Source organism: Salmo trutta, chromosome 8 (assembly GCF_901001165.1).
Source record: "Salmo trutta chromosome 8, fSalTru1.1, whole genome shotgun sequence".
NCBI lineage: Eukaryota > Metazoa > Chordata > Actinopteri > Salmoniformes > Salmonidae > Salmo > Salmo trutta.
The window spans coordinates 15,576,771-15,597,009 of NC_042964.1; the positions used below are offsets into that span (position 1 = coordinate 15,576,771).

A 20,239-nucleotide genomic window follows, 5' to 3' on the forward strand; every position below is an offset into this window, starting at 1 on the left:
CACACATTTTTGAAAGGGGTGCTAAGTTCAAAGAAAAGAGACACCCGCACACAAGGGATGCTTAGTGCCAGGGCTATCACTCTGATTGGAGATTGGCCTCATTGGGGTCTCTCTCTGCGATATCGCCCTGCTAATCCGAGTTCCTACAGTGTGACTGGTGTAATGAAGCTCCCTCTTTCTTCTGTGTTCTCTCACCAAACACTCTTTATCGCCAGGCTAAAAGCTTTCTTATTTCCCCTCTGCCTGCTTTCACTTTCCTGCTTCCCTTCTGTAATTTCAAGGTTTCTGGAATCAAGGCATGTTCAGGAAGTGAAATTAAGTTATTTCTGCTCCAATTCCGGTCCATGTTCCTGAAAATGTATTTAATCTTTATTTATTTTGCTTGTGTTATTTTCCCCTCTATCGGTCTGTCTGCTGCCTCTCCCTGGTGTATGACTGGTTGGCTGTGCGCCAAGTCTTTGCACCTGTCTCTCTCTCTCACGCACGCACGCACACTAATGTTCACACACACACGCACTTGAAAACACACGCACACTAATGCTCACACTCTCTCTCACACACACACACACACACACACACACACACACACACACACACACACACACACACACACACACACACACACAGGCGGCTTCCTGCATTGTCAAGGTTATGAGAGAGCACAGCTACTGCTCCCAGGGAGGGAGAGCAATAGAGGAGAAAAGGAGAGGGAGAGAGAGGAGGGAGGGAGGGAGATGGAGAAATGGGGGACAGAGAAGAAGCGAGACAGAGGAGAATACAAGAGGGACAGGGGCGGAGTGAGGCAGAGGGACAGGGGCGGAGTGAGGCAGAGGGACAGGGGCGGAGTGAGGGACAGGGGCGGAGTGAGGCAGAGGGACAGGTGCGGAGTGAGGCAGAGGGACAGGGGCGGAGTGAGGCAGAGGGAGGCACAGGAGGCAGAGCCTTAGACCGAGCAATTGTACCCGGGACCCAACCCACCCCCCCGCCCCTCAGGGAAAAATAATAGAAATTGTATCCTGCCCCCCCCCCCGGCACATGCTATTCAAAGCCCTCTAATTTGTGTCATTAATTAAGAAGTGGGAGTCTAGTCACTGTGCCCTCCTAGGTTCAGAGAACAGGAAGAAAGGAGGGGAGGAAAGAGGGTGAAATATGACCAAAATGGCCTCCGCTCAGCCATGAATCTCTATTAGCGCCTAATGATACCATTCTGCCACATCGCCGCTATAATGATGGAATTGTGAAATGTTAATTATTTAAATGCAGATCCATACAGCTGTCGTTCACGTGGGCAGGGCTAGCGAGGGCTTAAGAGGGTTACAAGGTCACTCAGGCCTTTAGCATTATGCAGAAACCATTATTATTTTTGTGATCCCGAAATTCTAACATACAGTGAGGGGAAAAAAGTATTTGATCCCCTGCTGATTTTGTACGTTTGCCCACTGACAAAGAAATGATCAGTCTATAATTTTAATGGTAGGTTTATTTGAACAGTGAGAGACAGAATAACAACAAAAAAATCCAGAAAAGCTCATGTCAAAAATGTAAAAAAATTATTTGCATTTTAATGAGGGAAATAAGTGTTTGACCCCTCTGCAAAACATGACTTAGTACTTGGTGGCAAAACCCTTGTTGGCAATCACAGAGGTCAGAGGTTTGCACACATCTCAGGAGGGATTTTGTCCCACTCCTCTTTGCAGATCTTCTCTAAGACATTAAGGTTTCGAGGCTGATGTTTGGCAACTCGAACCTTCAGCTCCCTCCACAGACTTTCTATGGGATTAAGGTCTGGAGACTGGCTAGGCCACTCCAGGACCTTAATGTGCTTCTTCTTGAGCAACTCCTTTGTTGCCTTGGCCGTGTGTTTTGGGTCATTGTCATGCTGGAATACCCATCCATGACCCATTTTCAATGCCCTGGCTGAGGGAGGGAGGTACTCACCCAAGATTTGACGGTACATGGCCCCGTCCATTGTCCCTTTGATGCGGTGAAGTTGTCCTGTCCCCTTAGCAGAAAAACACCCCCAAAGCATAATGTTTCCACCTCCATGTTTGACGGTGGGGATGGTGTTCTTGGGGTCATAGGCAGCATTCCTCCTCCTCCAAACACGGCGAGTTGAGTTGATGCCAAAGAGCTCCATTTTGGTCTCATATGACCACAACACTTTCACCCAGTTGTCCTCTGAATCATTCAGATGTTCATTGGCAAACTTCAGACGAGCATGTATATGTGCTTTCTTGAGCAGGGGAACCTTGCGGGCTCTGCAGGATTTCAGTCCCTCACGGCGTAGTGTGTTACCAATTGTTTTCTTGGTGACTATGGTCCCAGCTGCCTTGAGATCATTGACAAGATCCTCCCGTGTAGTTCTGGGCTGATTCCTCACAGTTCTCATGATCATTGCAACTCCACAAGGTGAGATATTGCATGGAGCCCCAGGCCGAGGGAGATTGACAGTTCTTTTGTGTTTCTTCCATTTGCGAATAATCGCACCAACTGTTGTAACCTTCTCACCAAGCTGCTTGGCGATGGTCTTGTAGCCCATTCCAACCTTGTGTAGGTCTTGGTCTTGGCTATGGTGGAGAGTTTGGAATCTGATTGATTGATTGCTTCTGTGGACAGGTGTCTTTTATACAGGTAACGAACTGAGATTAGGAGCACTCCCTTTAAGAGTGTGCTACTAATTTCAGCTCGTTACCTGTATAAAAGACACCTGGGAGCCAGAAATCTTTCTGATTGAGAGGGGATCAAATACTTATTTCCCTCATTAAAATGCAAATCAATTTATAACATTTTTGGCATGCGTTTTTCTGGACTTATTTGTTGTTATTCTGTCTTTCACTGTTCAAATAAACCTACCATTAAAATTATAGACTGATAATTTCTTTGTCAGTGGGCAAGTGTACAAAATCAGTAGGGGATCAAATACTTTTTTCCCTCACTGTACATTACCGATCAAAACTTTTATAACAGCTACTCATTCAAGGGTTTTTCTTTATTTTTACATTGTAGAATAATAGTGAAGACATCAAAACTATGAAATAACACATATGGAATCATGTTGTAACCAAAAAAGTGTTAAACAAAACAAAATATATTTTATATTTGAGATTCTTCAAATAGTCACCCTTTACCTTGATGACAGCTTTGCGCACTCTTGGCATTCTCTCAACCAGCTTCATGAGGAAGTCACCAGGAATGCATTTCAATTAGCAGGTGTGCCACCTTAAGTTAATTTGAGGAATTTATTTCCATTTGAATGCATTTCAGCCAATCAGTTGTGTTGTGACAAGGTAATGGGAGGTATACAGAAGATCGCCCTATTTGGTAAAAGACCAAGTCCATATTATGGCAAGAACAGGTCAAATAAGCAAAGAGAGATGACAGACCATCGTTACTTTAAGACATGAAGGTCAGTCAATATGGAACATTTCAAGAACTTTGAAAGTTTCTTCAAGTGCGGTCGCAAAGACCTTCAAGCGCTATGATGAAACTGGCTCTCATGAGGACCGCCACAGAAATGGAAGACCCAGAGTTACGCCTTCTGCAGAGGATAAGTTTATTAGAGTTACCAGCCTCAGAAATTGCAGCCCAAAGAAATGCTTCACAGAGTTCAAGTAACCGACACATCTCAACATCAACTGTTCAGAGGACACTGTGCGAATCAGGCCTTCATGGTAGAATTGCTGCAAAGAAAACATTACCATGGACTGCAATAATAAGAAGAGACTTGCTTGGGTCAAGAAACACGAGCAATGGACATTAGACCAGTGGAAATTTGTCCTTTGGTCTGGAGTACAAATTGAAGATTTTTGGTTCCAACAGCCGTGTCCTTGTGAGACGTGGTGTGGGTGAACGGATGATCTCTGCATGTGTATTTCCCACCGTAAAGCATGGAGGAGGAGGTGTTATGGTGTGGGGGTGCTTTGCTGGTGACACTGTCTGTGATTTATTTAGAACACTTAACCAGCGTGGCTACCACAGCATTCTGCAGTGATACGCCATCCCATCTGGTTTGGGCTTAGTGGGACTATCATTTGTTTTTCAACAGGACAGTGACCCAACACACCTCCAAGCTGTGTAAGGGCTATTTTACCAAGAAGGAGAGTGATGGAGTGCTGCATCAGATGACCTGGCCTCCACAATCCCCGACCTCAACCAAATTGAGATGGTTTGGGATGAGTCGGACCGCAGATTGAAGGAAAAGCAGCCAACAAGTGCTCAGCATATGTGAGAACTCCTTCAAGACTGTTGTAAAAGCATTCTTGGTGAAGCTGGTTGAGAAAATGCCAAGAGTGTGCAAAGCTGTCATCAGGGCAAAGGGTGGCTATTTGAAGAATCTCTATATATATATATATATATATATATATATATATATATATATATATATATTTATATATATATATTTATTTTTTTTAACACTTTTTGTTATTTCATAGTTTTACTGTCTTCACTATTATTCTTCAATGTAGAAAATAGTAAAAATAAAGAAACTCTTGAATGAGTTGGTGCTCTAAAACTTTTGACCGGTAGCGTACGTGTATTAAATACTTTGATTATTATTATTTTCATTTATTTTTTCGTCACATTTTTTGGGGGATTTTGAAAAGCGTGTTACAAATAAATGGTATTATTATTTAGGACGGAGGGGGGCATGACTCAACATTAAATGAATATGCGGTGTTCATTTGCAGTGTCATATAGCGTTAAGGTTGTCCATATTGATGGAAATCACTAAATGCCTCTACATAAAAAGCGACATTCTCTTAAGATATCAACGTCATTTTCCTAATAAGAATGCATAGGGTGTCCAAGCGGCTTATTTGATTTGATAGGGCAGCTTGACCAATTAGATTCACTTGAGACCATATGCCCTTTTGACGGGTCTGCGTTTTGCATGGTGAATTACTTGGTGTTGAAATGCTGCAGTTACAGCTGTGTTGAATATTAGACATCGTAGTCGGTGGTAGATGACGATCTTACACATTAGAAGGAAACGAAAGGTATCGTCACCTTGGTCACCATCTTCTCCATCACAGCCATCAACACATGACACTATGTCTACCATGTATATTTACAGGAATAACAACTAGGAATCTATTTCTGGGATAATTGTATACGACCTCTGCTTCAGCAGATAGCAGGAAAGACCTTGCTGTTTGTGCCCTTGGCCAAATATGAAAATAGACAATGAATATATCTACTCTAGTGCAGCAGAGGCTGTGTTTGGCCTGGAAGCCATTTTACATTCACTCCACTGTGCCGGAAGGTCATACGTTGTATCCCTGAAGACTTCTGCTCCTGTTCTACGTCGAAGCTGTTGTCGATCCAACGCTAGTAGGGTTCATAAGGGTCCTCTTCTTGACCAAGATAAATGTACTGCTAAAAGTTGTTTGTGGCATTTCTGTATGATACTCTCTCTAAACTGTCTAAATGCATTGCTATCCATGGCATATCAGTCTGATTTGGAGAGGATATATCCATAAACCATTCTGCTTTGAGAAGATCGCTTGGCTGTGCCAGTCCACTTAGTACACTCTGTTTTACATTGTCTTCTGTTTCTTTCCCTCTGCACTTATCTTGGGGAGGGGAAGGGAGAGCGGGAGGAAGAGAGAGTGAGTAGAGTGCATTTTAATGATTCGATGACAACCATGACCAAAATTGTATTAAGGTCACAATGGGGTAAGCGCCTTTTCATATGAATCAATTCTCCCGTCTCTCCATATTCCCTCCTTCATTCCATTCTTTTATCTTAGTGCCACTGAACTTAGATATTCCGGCTATGTCGCTAGTATCCCAACCACGCCGCCGCTAGATAAATAATCTAAAACAGCCCAAGAGATTTCATGTTTGACCTTGGGGACATACACCGAAGATTCCGTTCTGACGAGCGATGACAGGAAACATGGGTAACGTGTAACCACGGACGCGGCTGCATATTGCAACGAAGATCCCCGGCGTGTCCCGCTGCTACTTGGTCGTCCGTCGCTTCGCCATCCCGCCATCTCTTAAAGCGCTAATGGGTTTTGTTATAGACCGTTACCCTACCTCGCAACCGCTAGCGATCACTCAAACAAATACAGTAACACCCTGCCTTTATGTTGTGTGGTAGCTAATGGTCTGGTGGAAGATTAGAGTTTAATGTGAGAGGTTGACATTGTCTGTTTACCTAGATTCAGTTCGTAATGTGTGTTGTTAAATAATGCTTGTTTGAGATCAACTACATTGCTGTCAGACTGCACAGAATCACTGATTTGGAAATCACCTTGCACCCCAAACTACTCATTTTCGATGGAGATTCTCCGTTGAGCATGCTGGAACATCTGGGAAGCAAGCCCTCAATAATCAAGATGAGTTCTCGCCTTTTCTCTGACTGATTCCCTCAAACACGCTGTGTTTGTGTTCTGTGTGCTCGTCCATTCCCAGTTTCAAGCTGTGGTCATCATTGATACACTGTAGCTGAAATATGGCTGAATTGATCATTCCTAACGCTTCGTGAAGATCAAGCCCGAACAACAAGGGATCAGAATATATTGAGTTGCCATATCAACGGTGCGTGGTCAGGCACAGTATGAGTCTTTTTGAAAACATAATTAAATCTTCTCTCTCAATCTCCCCCCCTCTCTCTTCCCCTTTTGTTCTTGTTCTTCAATGTATCTCTGTGCCTTTCTCTCTTCCTCAATATCCAGCTTTGACTCACTTTCTTTCTCTTTCTGTGCTTCACTCTCTTCCTCTCCTTCCCTCTCTCTGTTTTTTAAAATTTCTTTCTGACTCTCTCTGTGCCCCGCCCCCTCTCTCTTCCCCCTCAGTTTTGAGGAGGAACTGCCCTGCTAACTGGGGTTAATTTGGTTTTATTAGATCTAGCATTAGGGGAGGGGAGCAGTCCCATGGGGGCAGATGCCTGTCCTGCCGTTAACCCCACCAGGGAACCAGCCCCTTATAGACCAGAACCTTATGGAGTATTTATTTTAGTTTATTTATTTAACCTTTATTTAGCTAGGCTAGTCAGTTAAGAACAAATTCTTATGTACAGTGACGGCCTACCAAAAGGCAAAAGGCCTCCTGCGGGGATGGGGGCTGGGATTAAAAATGAATTAAATAAAATATAGGACAAAACACACATCACGACAAGAGAGACAACACTACATAAAGAAAGACTTAGCATGGCAGCAACATAGCATGGCAGCAACGCATGAAAACACAGCATGGTAGCAACACAACATGGCAGCAGCACAACATGGTAGCAGCACAAAACAGGGTACAAAAATTGTTGGGCACAGACAACAGCACAAAGGGCAAGAAGGCAGAGACAACAATACATCACGCAAAGCAGCCACAACTGTCAGTAATAGTATTCATGATTGAGTCATTGAATGAAGAGATTGAGATAAAACTGTCCAGTTTGAGTGTTTTGTTGCAGCTCGTTCCAGTCGCTAGCTGCAGCGAACTGAAAAGACGAGGGACCCAGGGATGTGTGTGCTTTGGGGACCTTTAGCAGATTGTGACTGGCAGAACGGGTGTTGTATGTGGAGGATGAGGGCTGCAATAGATATCTCAGATAAGGGAGAGTGAGGCCTAAAAGGGTGTAGGGTGAAGTTGCCCCTAAACTTTACTTTATTACTTTTATTTTTACAGGAACGGTGCACGTTAATCAACATTTTGGAAAATGTCGATTTTAGCCAGTCGGCTAATTATCGACCGCAGTACCTGGACAGGTTATTACACTCACTAATGGTTAAGGTTAGAATTTGGGGAGGGGAAGCTGATCCAAGATCTTTACCTAGTGGAAACTTCGAAGCACAGACCACAGAGACTTACAGAAAATACATGTCTAGATAATCATGTAGTTTTTAAGTGCAACAATTGCTGCAATCATTTTGCTACATACAGTATTGATATTACATTTAGACTTGCTTGCAAGTCTTAGACCAGCAAACAAGCCCTTCTATACCAGCATACACCGACTAGAGGTATCTACAACAATGATTACTGAATAAAGTTCAAATTGAAACCGTACAGTAATATTGCACTTAGTCTCACTGGACAGTCTTTGACACACATGGCTGGCGAACAGGGCTACATGCCACTGTACGTTAAAGTCCCGCCACTCCTCACCAGAAGACCATACAATCAGTGTATACAATGAGGAGGTTGAATAGCAGCGTGAATCCATACGTAACACAAGTGAATCATACAAAAACATAGACATTGTTGGTCTGTCTGTCCGGCTTCCCTAGCATAGATAGGCACAGGTTTGCAGTTGTTTGCTGTCGTTATGATTGATTCAACAATTACTTGTGATGGTTGTCGACAGATTCGCATCTGCAAAGGGAATTTGCCATATGAACAAACGATTACATTTGCGTCCCTTCTCTCCTGCTCGCACTATAATGGAGGTGGCCATATGCTATTAATTGTTATAGCCTTATCAACCCACAGGTGATAAATCACCAGTTATGAATTTAAATAAAATGTGTTTTTGTTCTTCCAATCTGCACGTGATGCTCTCGTGTTCCCTCTCGTGTGACTCCTGAACGAGCGTTCAGCCAGACTGAAGGAGTCTATATGGAATGCAACCGTATGTTCTGCCGTTTTTAATGAACACCTCTGGAGTTGACTTCTGGACAAGTCATTTAGCGTTTTTTTAGTTTTTTCTCTCTCTCCCTCCCTCCAACTTGGAGTTCTCATCACTTCAAAGCCGTGTTCACGCGTCTAAAGATATTACTTAATCTCTCTTTTCCCCCACAGGCTGTGTGTGACAAGCGACACATTTCCTTCCCAGAGCTTTATTATTGAATGTTTGGTCACAACTACTCTGCTACTAACCAAGATCATGATCCACTGTGCTATTGTTCCAATGTGTTTGACCTGCTGAGGTAAACTTGACTCTTTTGCCAATTATCGCATCATTAATCTATTCTGTATCTCTCTCTCTCTCTTCTTTTCTCTCCTCATGCCTAAAATAGAAGTGGAACAAAAAGGTAACTAAATGCCCACTCCTTTATTTCACCTAGAGTTCACTGGGATTCATGCTTTGCTTGGTGATGGGGGTTGCCATAGCAGCTTTTCTCTTGTGTCATCCATCTGCTTTTTAATGATCTTCTCATGTCTGCTAATTTAATGTGTCTACTGGTAGTGATAACCATGTCTGTAATGTTCTTTCTCATAAAAAAAGGTGGGGTCCAACATCAAGTAATATCATTGGTAATGGTAAAAGTGGTCTCCATTTTTTATTTTTTTTATGTAAAAGCCGCTAGTGTCAATCAATCTAGACTAAAACACTGCCAACACTTGTAAGGAAACTTGTAGAATACAGAACCTATGATGAAATTCTATGAGGTTCATGCAAGGCAAAGATTATTTCAATAGTACAGATACAAGTCACATTTTAATGTTTAGAATTTTTCGGATAGTGTTTTGACAATAGCACTGCATTTACATGGTCAAAATGTCCCTTAACATAGTAAAATGGATGACTTTCTTTCTGCCGTAATACACTTCACATGCACCCCACTCCATATCTTTCATTCACCATCTTTATATATCCAGAACATTCTATTTCCGAGGTAATTGAAAGTTATTCTGTTCATGTTACTCAGCAGCAGCATATTAAAAACCAGATGTGTGGAAGCCAATCAATAGCCTCGCTCAATAAACTGTCAGAATTTCAGATTATAGGCCTAACATGATGATGTTGTAACCTTCAGTGACTCCCAGTCAATATGGCAGAATGTACTAAGACACCCATATGTTAATATATTATGGATTTGACATGCTACCGTACATGATAGGATAGTCTACTACTGCACCTGAGCCCGAGATCCAGTTTTGTGGAAGTAGTTGTTGTTTTTATGTTTTGGCCCTGGCCCTTGAGAAATCAAGTCATGTTTAAGTTCAGGGCGCACCCATAGAACAAATATCCACATCAACATTTTGACACTAACATAAAATGTCTTTGGCTAAAATGTTATGTTGAGCTATAACTTTTTCACAACCTGGTCTCAGAGCATTTCATATTAGTATGTATACTAAAACAAAAGTTTTAGAACACGTACTCATTCAAAGGTTTTTCTTTATTTTTACTATTTTCTACATTGTAGAATAATAGTGAAGACCTGAAAACTATGAAATAACACGAATGGAATCATGTAGTAAACAAAAAAGTGTTTAAACAAATCAAAATGTTATATTTGAGATTCTTCAAATTGCCACCCTTTGCCTTGATGACAGCTTTGCACACTCTTGGAATTCTCTCAACCAGCTTCCTGAGGAAGTCACCTGGAATGCATTTCAATTAACAGGTGTGCCTTGTAAAAAGTTAATTTGTGGATTTTTTTTTATGTGTTTGAGCAATCAGTTGTGTTGTGACAAGGTAGGTGGGGGGTATACAGAAGATAGCCCTATTTGGTAAAAGACCAAGTTCATATTATGGCAAGAACAGCTGAAATAAGCAAAGACAAATTACAGTCCATCATTACTATAAGACATGAAGGTCAGTCAATCCAGAAAATTTCATGAACTTTGAAAGTTTCTTCAAGTGCAGTTGCAAAAACCATCAAGCGCTATGATGAAACTGGCTCTCATGAGGACCGCCACAGGAATGGAAGACCCCAACTGTTCAGAGGAGTCCTTCATGGTGTAATTGCTGCAAAGAAACCAGTACTAAAGGACACCAATAAGAAGAGACATTCTTTGGCCAAGAAACACAATCAATGGAAATTAGAACGGTGGAAGTTATGTGCTTTGGTCTGGAGTCCAAATTGGTGGTTTTTGGTTCCAACCGCTATGTATTTGTGAGGCGCAGTGTGCATGAATGGATGAACTCCGCATGTGTATTTCCCACCGAAAAGCATGGGGGAGTAGGTGTTATGGTGTGGGGGTGCTTTGCTGGTGACACTGTCTGTGATTTAAAATTCAAGGCACACTCAACCAGCGAGCTACCACAGCATTCAGCAGCAATACACCATCCCATCTGGTTTGGGCTTAGTGGCATATCATTTGTTTTTCAACAGGACAATGACCCAACACACCTCCAGACTGTGTAAGGGCTATTTTACCAAGAAGGAGAGTGATGGAGTGCTGCATCAGATGACATGGCCTCCACAATCCCCCGACCTCAACCAAATTGAGATGGTTTGGGATGAGTCGGACCGCAGAGGGAAGGAAAAGCAGCCAACAAGTGCTCAGCATGTGTGGAAACTCCTTCAAGACTGTTGGAAAAGCATTCCAGGTGAAGCTGGTTGACAGTGCCAAAAGTGTGCAAAGCTGTCATCAAGGCAAAGGGTGGCTACTTTGAAGAATCTCAAATTTGAAATATATTTTGATTTGTTTAACACTTTTTTTTGTTACTACATGATTCCATATGTGTTATTTCATAGTTTTGATGTCTTCACTATTATTCTACAATGTAGAAAATAGTAAAAATAAAGAAAAACATTAGAATGAGTAGGTATTTTAAAACTTTTGACCGGTAGAGTATGTAAATCCGAGACACTCAATTTAGTATGATATGTTATATTTGGTATGGTTACATAAGACCGATGGTTACTTAAGGCAAAAACTATTGTCAAAAATTAAAGTCGGGTGGTTGCGAGTTCAAATCTCATCACAGACAACTTTAGCATTTTAGCTAATTAGCAACCGTTCAACTACTTACTACTTTATATCTGTTTTGCAACGACTTAGCATGTTAGCTAACCCTTCCCCTAATCATAACCCTTTTAACTAACTCTTCCCCTAACCCTAAACTTAACCCTTTAACCGAGCTCCTAAACGTAACCCTAACCCCTAGCTTAGCTAACGTTAGCGAGCTAGCTAGATTTCGTAATATATCACACGTTTAGCAAATTTGTAACATATTGTACGTTTTGCAAAAACATTTAATACGAATTGTAATTCATAAAATATCATATGAAATGGGTGATGGACATCCACAAATGAATACATACCATATGTAACATATCATACTAAATCGAGTGCCTCGGATTTCCATACAGAATAATATGAAATGCTCTGAGACCAGGTTATGTTATAATCATAGAATTATACTGAACAAAAATATAAACACAACATGTGTAGTGTTGGTTCCATGTTTCATGAGCTGAAATAAAATATCCCAGAAGTGTTCCATATGCACAAAAAGCTTATTTCTCACAAATGTGTTTACATTCCTGTTTGTGAGCATTTCTCCTTTGCCAAGATATTCCATCCACCTAACAAGTGTGGCATACCAAGAAGCTGATTAAACAGCATGGTCATTACACAGGTGCACCTTTTGCTGGGGACAATTAAACAGCCACTCTAAAATGTGCCGTTTTGTCACACAACACAATGCCACAGATGTCTCAAGTTTTGAGGGAACATGCAATTGGCATGCTGACTGCAGGAATGTCCACCAGAGCTGTTGCCAGAAAATGTAATGTTAATTTCTCTACCATAAGCTGCCTCCAACATCGTTTTAGAGAATTTGGCAGTACGTCCAACCGGACTCACAAACGCAGACCACATGTAACCACGCCAGCCCAGGACCTCCACATCTGGCTCTCAAGTGGTTGGGCCTATGCCCTCCCAAGCCCACCCATGTCTGCACCCCTGCCCAATCATGTGAAATCCATATACTAGGCCCTAATGAATTTATTTCAATTGACTGATTTCCTTATATGAACTGTAACTCAGTAAAATCTTTGAAATTGTTGCATGTTGTTTATATTTTTGTTCAGTATACATATAGGATCATATAGGCTTCATAAGATCTCTGTGGTTTCAACTGCTGTCTACCAGCTATGCTATGTACTTCCCTAGTTTAACCACTGAATCAGTCATTTGCAGTTGTTCAAATGTAGGTAATTGAAGCAAAGAGGAGCATATCTGACCAATGAACGCTTGTAATTATCACCAATTATTATTGTTAAGTCATGTTTTCTCTCACCGCCACTTGTTAATTCCTTGTTTCCTTTCTAATAACCTTCACTGTCACTTACCTCCTTGTCTGGGGTGTTGGGATCCATTTCTAACGGCCTCTTCAAAGCTCCATGTTCGTCCCAAATGACATCCTCCTCCCTATATAGTGCATTACTTTCAACCAGAGCTTAAATTTGGATCAGTGTGTTATTTGGGACACAACCAGCCCAGTTTCTGTCCTGTCAGTAGAGGAATCCCGACCGGGCACATTAGATTTCGAAAGCCTTCTTAAACCGTAGAGACCCTCTTAGCATTTTTGTGCTTGTCTAGATGCGTGCCAAGAGAGGTGTGCTGTCGACGGCTGGAATCACCATATATTATTCACATGCAAGTAGATAACATGTTTAATCTTAAGAGGTTACAGAGGAGTAAGGCTTGTTTTTCTTCTCCGAGCACACTGCTTTCACCTCCGCCCAAATCCCCGGGAAGAACCTGTCACCGACTGTGTCCGCTTCCTCGCCCGTCAGAATCATAGAAGCTTTCGCATACGTTCCGTTTTTGTTATTGTTCGTGTACTGCACCCTGAATCTTAACTAACTTGGGTGGAAGTGTTAGGCTATCTTAATTCTTTGTTGTTTTCGTCGAGCGCTTGACACCAGCGCTGCTCTTAGAATCAGTATCACATGCTATGGTCAAATCATTCTTTTTTAAAAGTATAGACCTATTTCAAACCTTATCTCTACTTTTAACAGTATCTGTGTTATTGTTGCATTTTAAATGGTATAAGATTATATATGTTATCATATAAATGGTATTAGAGTGTTTTAGAGAGCATAAGGAAATCTACAACACTCGAAAAAATATAAATTCAAGAGGCACTGTCATTGCTCCCCTTTAGATAAAGCTGTGTTTTGTTGTAGTCCCAAGAAATGGCGTGTTCCGTGTATTACATTCGTATGAGTAGGATTTAAATTCAAATGTCATTTTTTTATCAAGACGGCCAACTTGAAATTTACTCAGTCGGATGTCCAGGAGTAATCGATCTTGAAACAGAATCCCCTTCGACAAGGGATGCACACTATCGACTCATATGATGCATCGCTTCATAAGATTTGAGTACAAACCAGTTAGGGTCTGATTAGTTTAGAACGCAGATGCATTTTAAATCATAATGTCACAGACCGAAGATATCTCCAGCGTCCGAAGTAATGAAAAAAAGATTCTCATGTATTAATATTGATAGTCATTGTTGTGTTCCCGGGCCCCAGCTGCCAATAATTATGCTTGCACTATTTATCAAAATCTTTTAATGTTTTGTTTTTTTGTATTATACGTCCATATTAATGTTATTCCTTAACCACTGATAGCATGGAGGAGATGGGATGGATGCAATAAGTGGATGGAATGTATTGCTTTTTGTATTACATTGATTTTGGCACTGATTACATGCCTTTTGTAATTATGTGGATAGCTGGTGTAATGAGAAATCGTGTGTGTGTGTGTACAGTGAGGGAAAAAAGTATTTGATCCCTTGCTGATTTTGTACGTTTGCCCACTGACAAAGAAATGATCAGTCTATAATTTTAATGGTAGGTTTATTTGAACAGTGAGAGACAGAATAACAGAAAAATCCAGAAAAGCGCATGTCAAAAATGTGATAAAATGATTTGCATTTTAATGAGGGAAATAACTATTTGACCCCTCTGCATACATGACTTAGTACCTGGTGGCAAAACCCTTGTTGGCAATCAAAGGTCAGACGTTTCTTGTAGTTGGCCACCAGGTTTGCCCACATCTCAGGAGGGATCTTGTCCCAGTCCTCTTTGCAGATCTTCAGTCATTAAGGTTTCGAGGCTGACGTTTGGCAACTCAAACCTTCAGCTCCCTCCACAGATTTTCTATGGGATTAAGGTCTGGAGACTGGCTAGGCCACTCCAGGACATTCATGTGCTTCTTCTTGACCCATTCCTTTGTTGCCTTGGCCGTGTGTTTTGGGTCATTGTCATGCTGGAATACCCATCCACAACCCATTTTCAATGCCCTGGCTGAGGGAAGGAGGTTCTCACCCAAGATTTGACGGTACATGGCCCCGTCCATCGTCCCTTTGATGCGGTGAAGTTGTCCTGTCCCCTTAGCAGAAAAACACTGCCAAAGCATAATGTTTCCACCTCCATGTTTGATGGTGGGGATGGTGTTCTTGGGGTCATAGGCAGCATTCCTCCTCCTCCAAACAAGGCGAGTTGAGTTGATGCCAAAGAGCTCCATTTTGGTCTCATCTGACCACACCACTTTCACCCAGTTGTCCTCTGAATCATTAAGATGTTCATTGGCAAACTTCAGACGGGCATGTGTGTGTGCTTTCTTGAGCAGGGGGACCTTGCGGGCGCTGCAGGATTTCAGTCCTTCACGGCGTAGTGTGTTACCAATTGTTTTCTTGGTGACTATGGTTCCAGCTGCCTTGAGATCATTGACAAGATCCTCCCATGTAGTTCTGGGCTGATTCCTCACCGTTCTCAAGATCATTGCAACTCCACGAGGTGAGATCTTGCATGGAGCCCTAGGCCGAGGGAGATTGACAGTTCTTTTGTGTTTCTTCCATTTGCGAATAATCGCACCAACTGTTGTCACCTTCTCACCAAGCTGCTTGGCGATGGTCTTGTAGCCCATTCCAGCCTTGTGTAGGTCAACAATCTTGTCCCTGACATCCTTGGAGAGCTCTTTGGTCTTGGCCATAGTGGAGAGTTTGGAATCTGATTGATTCTGTGGACAGGTGTCTTTTATACAGGTAACAAGCTGAGATTAGGAGCACTCCCTTTGAGTGTGCTCCTCATCTCAGCTCGTTACCTGTATAAAAGACACCTGGGAGTCAGAAATCTTTCTGATTGAGAGGGGGTCAAATACTGTTTTCCCTCATTAAAATGCAAATCAATTTATAACATTTTAACATGCCTTTTTCTGGATTTTTTTGTTGTTATTCTGTCTCTCACTGTTCAAATAAACCTACCATTAAAATTATAGACTGATCATTTCTTTGTCAGTGGGCAAACGTACAAAATCAGCAGGGGATCAAATACTTTTTTCCCTCACTGTATGTACATGTGTATGTTGCGAAATTATATTAGCCTCAAACTTTGTTTTTTATGTATTTAATCAACATTGACAGCTACAGTAAGCTCCAAGTATTGGGATAGTGACAATATTTGGTTGTTTTGACTCTGCACTTGGCTCTGATTTTAAATGATAAAATGACTATGAGGCTAAAGTGCAGCTTTAATTTGAGGATTTTACAGCACTTTTTTTACATAATCAGCCCATTTTAGGGGACTGAAGGCATTGGGAAAAATTCACTTGTGTATTAAAGTTGTAAAACTTAAGTCATTGGTCCCATATTCATAGCACACACGACTACATCAAGCTTGTTGGATGCATTTTCAAGTTTTGGTTGTGTTTCAGATCATTTTGTGCCCAATAGAAATGAATGGTAAATAAAGTAGTGTAATTTTGTTGTCACTTTTATTGTAAATAAGAATAGAATATGTTTCTACACACGTCTACATAAATGTGGATGCTACCATGAGTGAGGATAATCCTGAATGAATCGTGAATTTTAATCAGTGGCATAAATATCATTCACGATTCTTTCATATCCGTAACCATAGTAGTATCCACATTAATGTAGTAGAGTTTAGAAAACAGTCTTATTTACAATACAAGTGACTCCAAAATGACACAATACATTATTTAGCATTTGTTTCTAATGGGCACAAAATGATCTGAAACGCAACCAAAACAAACAGCAAATGCATCCAACCAGTTTGTAGAGTCACAAGCTTGATGTAATTATTGCGTACTAGGAATATGGAACCAAATACTAAACCTTTGACTAATAAACAAGTACATTTGTCCCAAGACTTTTGGTCCCCTAAAATGAAGGGACTATGTACAAGAATTGCTGTAATGGTTCACCCGATATGGATGAACATACCCTCAAATTTTATTTTATCAAAAAAAAAAATATATTTAACCTTAATTTAACTAGGCAAGTCAGTTAAGAACAAATTCTTATTTACAATTACGGCCTAGGAACAGTGGGGTAACTGCCTTGTTTAGGCGCTGAACGACAGATTTTTACCTTGTTAGCTCAGGGATTCGATATAGCAAACTTTCGATTATTGGCCCAAAGCTCTAACCACTATGCTACCTGCTGCTGACAGTCCGCACCCTAACCTAATAGTCATTGTATCATTTCAAATCCAAAGTGCTGGAGTACATAGCCAAAACCAACAACAAATGTGTCACTGCCCCAATACTTTTGGAGCTCGCTGTATTTTCCCTGTTCTATTTGTTATTGAACATTCATAAAGCAATACAAGGTATTAAAGCTAACGCATTGTAAACTTCGTTAATGTCTTGATCATTTAAGTCGAGGTGAAAGCAATGATTTCCTTCTTTGTCCTTCTAGTTGCAGTGGTCCAATACTGATGTCCCATTCATGCCAAAGTAACTTTCTGCATTGTCTTTCCTCCATTTTGGCTCCTCAGTATTCCTGTGCCCCGGCTTGCTGCGAGGGGTGTACCAGAGCGAACACCTCTTTGAGTCGGACCACCAATCCGGTGCCTGGTGTAAAGACCCCCTCCAGGCCTCCGACAAGATCTACTACATGCCCTGGACGCCATACCGCACGGACACGCTGACCGAGTACTCCTCCAAAGAGGACTTCATCGCTGGGCGACCCACGACCACGTACAAACTACCGCACCGTGTCGACGGCACAGGCTTTGTAGTATACGACGGCGCACTGTTCTTCAACAAGGAGCGCACGCGCAACATCGTCAAGTTTGACCTGCGCACGCGCATCAAGAGCGGCGAGGCCATCATCGCCAACGCCAACTACCATGACACCTCGCCGTACCGCTGGGGCGGCAAGTCGGACATCGATCTCGCCGTAGACGAGAACGGCCTGTGGGTCATCTACGCCACGGAGCAAAACAACGGGCGCATCGTCATCAGCCAGCTCAACCCCTACACCCTCCGCGTGGAAGGAACCTGGGACACCGCCTATGACAAGCGCTCGGCCTCCAACTCCTTCATGATCTGTGGAATTCTCTACGTGGTGAAGTCGGTATATGAAGACGACGACAACGAGGCAACGGGGAACAAGATTGACTATATCTACAACACGGAGCTGAGTAAAGATGGCTTCCTGGACATCCCCTTCCCCAACTCGTACCAGTACATCGCCGCCGTGGATTACAACCCGCGGGACAACCTGCTGTACGTGTGGAACAATTACCACGTGGTCAAGTACTCGCTGGACTTTGGTGCCTTGGACGGTAGACCAGGTAGGCCCACATTCTTATTTTTTTGCTCTTCTGTTTCATGTCTTTCACTAGCTTGTTGGTAATTCAGAGAAATGTTTGTATCTTTGGTAGACGTTATTAATGCTTGCAGTCGTTTTGATGGCAGGAGAAGAGAAAATGAGGTTGTTGAGGCTACAGTGTGTGGATAGAAGACATACGGTTTGTTAACATTTTCTCAAAGGTATTTACTCTAAGCCAGTGAAACACTGTTCAAAATGTATACATTTTAGCACATTTCAGTGTTGCGATAAGTGTAATTGAATACAAATGGCTTCACTTTCATACTCATGGCCTATGAGTGTCAGTTGTCATGTTCCTAGCTTGTTTGACATTATGATTGGTGGGCTTTTTTAATTGGAGAGTAAAGAGCAGAGTAAATGTAGAGGAAGTATGTGTATTGTTACACGTTAGCACTATTGTGAGTGTATGAGTTGGTGATAATTAGCTATGGAATATGACACCTCAATGTGTCATCCTCCTTTTGCCATTTAATTAAACCCCTCGAATGAGAGAAAAAAAACAAGCAAACCACACAACAGCTGTGGGGAAATGTAATAACTGCAGTCACATTGTTGTTTTACAAGACATTTTAACTGTCGGAGAAAAAAAGGATTTGCATTCAACAAATAAATAATTTGTTTGCAGTCACGTGATTGATTAGTTATTTTTTCTCATGGTGATTGTATTTCAGGGTAGTTGTTATCCCTAGTTTCTGCTCTTTATTAGATATTACATTATTTTCTATATAATTCTGACAGAAGGTTAATAGAACTACAAGAGTTGTTTGTTTACCTTTTTAGTCTGTTCTCAAAGTTTGTCTGTCTCTTTCTCTCTCTCTCTTATGGTACCTGTCACCTTTGTAAAGACAGATGACTGCTCTCATTAAACTTGCCATAACTCTTTTTAAGAAAGTAAAAATTCTTCCCTCCCGATGCTCCTTCTTTAAAAGTAGTCATCAAGCCTACCCAAAATTGTTTTGACATGCCAAGGTAACTCTTTGCGCTGACTCATTAACAGCCTGGTCTGAAGTGTCACATGTTATTTGGCTGTGAAGTCTTTACCGGTGGAAATCAAATCACATAACATTTTATTTGCCACATGTGTCGAATACAACAGGTGTAGACCTTACAGTGAAATGCTTACTTACAAGCCCTTAACCAACAATACAGTTTTAAGAAAAATAAGTGTTTCAGGTATAAAAAAAAATATATATAATAATTAAAGAGCAGCAGTAAAATAACAGTAGCGAGGCTATATACAAGGGGTACCGGTACAGAGTCAGTGTGTGGGGGCACAGGTTAGTTGAGGTAATTGAGGTAATATGTACATGTAGGTCACCTGCAGTTTTTAAATGAAATTACTTTTTTCCCAGAATCTCAGCTGAAATGCATATCGGCAATTCCACAGTCTGTTGCTGAGACTCAGAGTTTTCACTTTAAAATGTATGTCAAAGAAAAACCAATGATTGACGTTGTTGCATGCACAACATTGTCAAGTTTGACCTGCGTGTCAAGAGTGGCGAGACCACGTACTAACTACCTCACCGCGTTGTAGTATACGATAGCACACTGTTCTTCAACAAGGAGCGCACGCGCAACATCATCAAGTTCGACCTGCGTACGCGCGTCAAGAGTGGACGAGGCCATCATCGCCAACTACCACGACACCTCTCCGTACCGCTGGGGCGGCAAGTCGGACATCGATCTCGACGTAGACGTCCAACTCCTTCATGATCTGCGGGAAAGGCAGCGGAGTTCTGTTATGTGACTTCACGTATGCCTGACCCTAGAGGTTTTACTTCCTGTTAGCAAATTTTCTTCAAGTAAATGTTTTTTGTTCTGTGGAAATTGTTAAAAGTAGTCTTTGTCCACGTTGTTGTATGGTTTAACTTTGCAAACATCTTGTTTTTGTTTGGCATACATTTCAAAGGGAAAATCTTTGTCTTAGCATCACTCTGTTACTGTGGAATTGCCTTATATCCAATT

The 20,239-nt window shown here is 41.6% G+C and overlaps 1 protein-coding gene across 8 annotated transcripts in view; it reads left to right on the forward strand.

Annotated features, from left to right (window-relative positions):
* Positions 1 to 20,239, forward strand: part of LOC115198263 (adhesion G protein-coupled receptor L3) — a 304,863-nt gene that overhangs the window by 141,855 nt on the left and 142,769 nt on the right. For 3 of the 8 annotated variants that reach the window (XM_029760110.1, XM_029760112.1, XM_029760113.1), the window contains 2 exons: positions 8,961 to 8,975; positions 17,427 to 18,236. In XM_029760110.1, coding sequence (XP_029615970.1) covers positions 8,961 to 8,975; positions 17,427 to 18,236 — 825 coding nt within the window. The remainder of the gene's footprint in view (positions 1 to 8,960; positions 8,976 to 17,426; positions 18,237 to 20,239) is intronic. The other 5 variants (XM_029760111.1, XM_029760115.1, XM_029760114.1 and 2 more) reach the window with 2 other exon arrangements.